Here is a 4,346-nt window from a genome sequence, read left to right as displayed (position 1 = left end):
ATTTTAAATCTCATTAATTTTATTTTAAAATTTAACATGTTTTCACCTTTATCTCTAATAAATATTTTTAAATTTAAGTATTAGTATTTTTATTCAAAGCATTTAAGGGCAAAAATATAAATAAGAGCATTAAAAATTAGCAAGTGCTCTATAAATAAAATTAAATTTTTTTTCTTTCTCTACCTTATAAATAAAACCAGAGAAGTACTTTTATTTATTGTTCCTTGTTTCATTTTATAAGATAGTTTTTAGAAAGTTTTGGGCTTTTGACATTTTTATTTATTAAGATGATTTATAAAATATTTATGAAAATATAATATAATTACGTAAAGTAGTTTTCTTGATTTGTAAAAAGAAAATGTAATTTTATCTTATAAAGAGAAATAGATGAAGTATACAAGTCTTAAAACAAACACTTCTCATTAATTGAAGGGAAATTGTCAAAAGATAATTAATACTTTTGAATACCTAAAGTAGTAATTTTACTCTAAAGTGATACTATTTGGCGCGACGGGGAACATGAACGGATATAAAGGCATATTTGGTCAAATATGTGTAAATGTAACGGAAATTTTGATTGGCCCAAAAAAAAAAACGTACATTTTGCCCAAGGTGTTAACACAACCTGAACATTTTGTGAGAGTGCATATTTTCAAAATTCAAGGGGTGATGAAATTTTTTATCAAAAAAAAGAAATGAAATTCAAGCATCTTTCTTGAAGAAAGACAAAACTGATTTACTTTCTACACTACATTAATCGTAACTTAAATCTATCTATTCACTCCTAAGGCCCATTATTGAGGCTTAAATTTTATGAATCTCTACGTATAGGAAATGAAATCATATTAGAACTATCCTTAACAGGTACTTGATAGTAGAGCCAAATAATAGTATAAAAATTTAAATAGTAATTTAATTGTAGTGTAACTCTTGAGTCAATTCTTTTATAAAGTAGTCCCTCCATGGCTAATATGCAAGAAGGTATGATTTTGGTGGAGTGAATCAGTTAATCAATGTTCAATATATATATATATATATAGTTCCTTGAGCTTGTACATGTTATACAATGTGGTTTAATTTGCCTCATCAAATCCTACGCAAGGAGGACGAGGCAAACTTTGAAAGTGTAGCAATGACGAGTTAACATATCGAATTACCGATCACCTCGAGTGTTTGTCTTTATCATCTGGAGCTTACTCGTATTAGTTAAATCCCAAGTGGAGAAGACGAAAACGAAACAACATATGGATTTCACAATCCTGAGCACATCAGGTCAAATGTTTATGACATATTGAAACTTCTCCCACTGCCAATTCTCTATTTCTTTATGAGCATCGATGGCGTTTTAAGTAACGACATTTCTTAGTTGGTCGGCCTCCCAACTCCCGAGAATGCTTCAAAAGATGATCAATCTCATTAATTTAATTATTCATCTCTGAATTGTTCGTCGCATATAGCAGAGCTCCATTCCTTGGCCACTTCGCCCATTATTCACTGCTTTCCTTCTCTCTTGCTTTCAGCAATGGCATCCTCTGCTCCTGTCTTCTTCATGCTCATCTTCACGTTGTTCTTGTCGCTCCAAGACACTGTAGACTCAGTTTCCCTTAACTTCACCAAGTTCCAACCGAACATGAACCTGATATACTTCCAAGGTGATGCCTTTTCGTCGGATGATGTTCTTCAGCTTACGAAGAACCGACTCGATGGCCCCATCACGAGCAGTGTCGGTCGAGTCTCGTATGCTGAACCGGTTCGTGTTTGGGATAGAACAACAGGGAAGCTCACAGACTTCACCACCCATTTTTCCTTTATAATGAAAGCCGTTGTTCCCACACAATTCGGTGATGGGATATCCTTCTTCCTTTCTCCTTTCCAATCTGAAATCCCGGAGAATTCAACTGGTGGGTACCTTGGTCTCTTCAGTCGAGGATCTGCATTCAATAGCACCAATAATTCTATAGTTGCGGTGGAGTTCGACAGCTTTAACAACACATGGGATCCAACCTCGGACCATGTCGGAATCAATGTGAATTCCATTGCATCAGTTGCGACTGTTACCTGGAAGAGCAGCATGAAGCAAGGGAAAAAAGCTAATGCTTGGATAGAATATAATTCAACCACCAAAAATCTGAGCGTGTTCTTGACTTATGCCGATGATCCGGTTTATATGGGAAATTCTAGTGTTTGGCATATCATTGATTTGAGGGAAGTTTTGCCAGAATGGGTCCGTGTTGGATTTTCTGCTTCTACAGGAGATTGGGTTGAAATACACAATATCTTTTCTTGGTCATTCTATTCAAGCTTGGAAAGTGATGTCAAAGTTGGGAAAGACAAGAAGGTTGTTTTGGGAGTTAGTTTAAGTGTTGGTCTTGGTTCTCTTACTTGTGCAGCAGGTCTTTTATGGTTCGCCATTTGGAGGAAGAAACATGGAAGGAAGAAGCTGGGAGAAGGTATAGGCTTTGAGGCTTCCATGGATGATGAATTTGAAAAAGGAACGGGACCGAAGAGATTCACCTACCAGGAGCTAAGTCATGCAACAAATGATTTCTCTGAAGAAGGAAAGCTAGGAGAAGGAGGATTTGGTGGTGTTTACAAAGGTTTTCTCACAAGCGAAAAGCTACAAGTTGCTGTGAAGAGAGTTTCAAAAGGGTCAAAACAGGGGAAAAAGGAATACATATCAGAAGTGAGGATCATCAGCAGGTTGAGACACAGAAACTTGGTTCAGCTCATTGGGTGGTGCCATGAGCAAGGTGAGTTCCTTCTTGTTTATGAATTCATGCCAAATGGAAGTCTAGACTCCCACCTGTTTGGAAGCAAAACCCCACTTACTTGGACAGTAAGGTACAAGATAGCCTTGGGTTTGGCATCTTCTCTCCTCTATCTTCATGAAGAATGGGAACAGTGTGTAGTCCACAGAGATGTCAAGTCAAGTAATGTCATGTTAGATGCAAACTTCAATGCCAAACTAGGTGACTTCGGTCTTGCAAGGCTAGTTGACCATGAACTGGGGTCTCAAACCACAGTTCTAGCAGGCACAATGGGGTATTTAGCCCCAGAGTGTGTGACCACAGGAAAAGCAAGTAAGGAATCTGATGTTTACAGCTTTGGGGCAGTAGCCCTTGAGATCACATGTGGAAGAAGACCAGTTGAAGTAAGAGCTGAACCAGGCAAGGTAAGAATGGTGGAGTGGGTGTGGGACCTGTATGGAAAAGGGATGCTTCTAGAAGCTGCTGATAAGAAGCTGAATTTGGAATATGATGAGAGGCAAATGGAATGCTTGATGATTGTGGGGTTGTGGTGTTGCCATCCTGATCAGAGGATGAGGCCTTCCATAAGGCAAGTCATAAATCTGCTCAACTTTGAAGCTGCTTTGCCTAGTCTTCCTTCAAAGCTTCCTGTAGCAATGTACTACGCCCCTCCAATGGAAATGTGCAAATTCTCATACACATCGTCCGGGCCCACAGCCTCAACGAAAGGATCATCCTCATACTCATCTGTGTCAGGAGGATCCAGAAAGTCTCTCTTGTTAGCACAATGATTGTTCATGATAGTTCTGTTCTTAAAATTATTAAACATGGTTTTGTCTGACCTCCAGACTAGATTTGAATGGCTGGCTGAAACTTTTCTGCCCATGTATATATATATGTATATATATTAAAGATTGTAAACTTTTTGTTTTCAAAGGCGGCAAATGAAAGGAAGCATGCGTTTTTGTTTGTCAGACACAGAAAAGAAAGAATAAATGAGCACAGAAGTAAATATTGTGAAAAGCTTTCGCAGTGATCACAAGGTGATTTTTTGTGGAAATGATCGTTTCACCGTTGCTAATGTCAAATGTGGAGGGGTGAAGGAGGTGAAAAGGGAGGGGGGGGGATGGACCATGTATTTGCCTAGAGCCTGAGAGGGGGTTATTCACAATTTGTGATTGGTGTGGCTCCCCGCATTCTTTTTAAATTTTTATATTGAATATTGATAATTATACTCACAAATGACAATGATTATTAAGAAAATAAAAGGAGCAATTAAAGAAAGATTTGAATTCGGTAATTATACTTAATAAATCTGAACTACTTAAATTCAAATCAATGATTATGAATTCATACCCTACATGAATAATAAATTTATTTGAATTGTTAATTTAAATTTCAGTAGTTCAGATTACCTTTGTTAAATACAGCAATTGAATTTAAATCCATTTGAATTATCAAAAACAGACAATATGAACGATATGGAGTGATGGACTATGCATAATGGAACTGGGCTCGCAATATGGGCCAGCGACAACCATGAAATTCAGTTTTAACAATAATATTTTTCATCCAACAACAACGAGTTTCCAGTCATTA

The 4,346-nt window shown here is 37.1% G+C and overlaps 1 protein-coding gene across 1 annotated transcript; it reads left to right on the top strand.

Annotated features, from left to right (window-relative positions):
- Positions 1 to 1,508: 1,508 nt before the first annotated feature.
- Positions 1,509 to 3,770, top strand: LOC129312168 (L-type lectin-domain containing receptor kinase IX.1-like). The gene has a single exon (XM_054954789.1). The coding sequence runs from the start codon at positions 1,523 to 1,525 to the stop codon at positions 3,536 to 3,538; it is 2,016 nt and encodes a 671-aa protein (XP_054810764.1). The 5' UTR covers positions 1,509 to 1,522; the 3' UTR covers positions 3,539 to 3,770.
- The last annotated feature ends 576 nt before the right edge of the window (positions 3,771 to 4,346 follow it).

This window comes from Prosopis cineraria, unplaced genomic scaffold, assembly GCF_029017545.1.
Source record: "Prosopis cineraria cultivar Desert tree isolate PC_DT_omini unplaced genomic scaffold, ASM2901754v1 PC5, whole genome shotgun sequence".
Taxonomy (NCBI): domain Eukaryota; kingdom Viridiplantae; phylum Streptophyta; class Magnoliopsida; order Fabales; family Fabaceae; genus Prosopis; species Prosopis cineraria.
This window is presented reverse-complemented; position numbering and strand designations above follow the sequence as displayed.

What these genes read in the sequence shown, in the direction of transcription:
- LOC129312168 (XM_054954789.1), top strand. Translation starts at nt 1,523, where the DNA reads ATGGCATCCTCTGCTCCTGTCTTCTTCATGCTCATCTTCACGTTGTTC.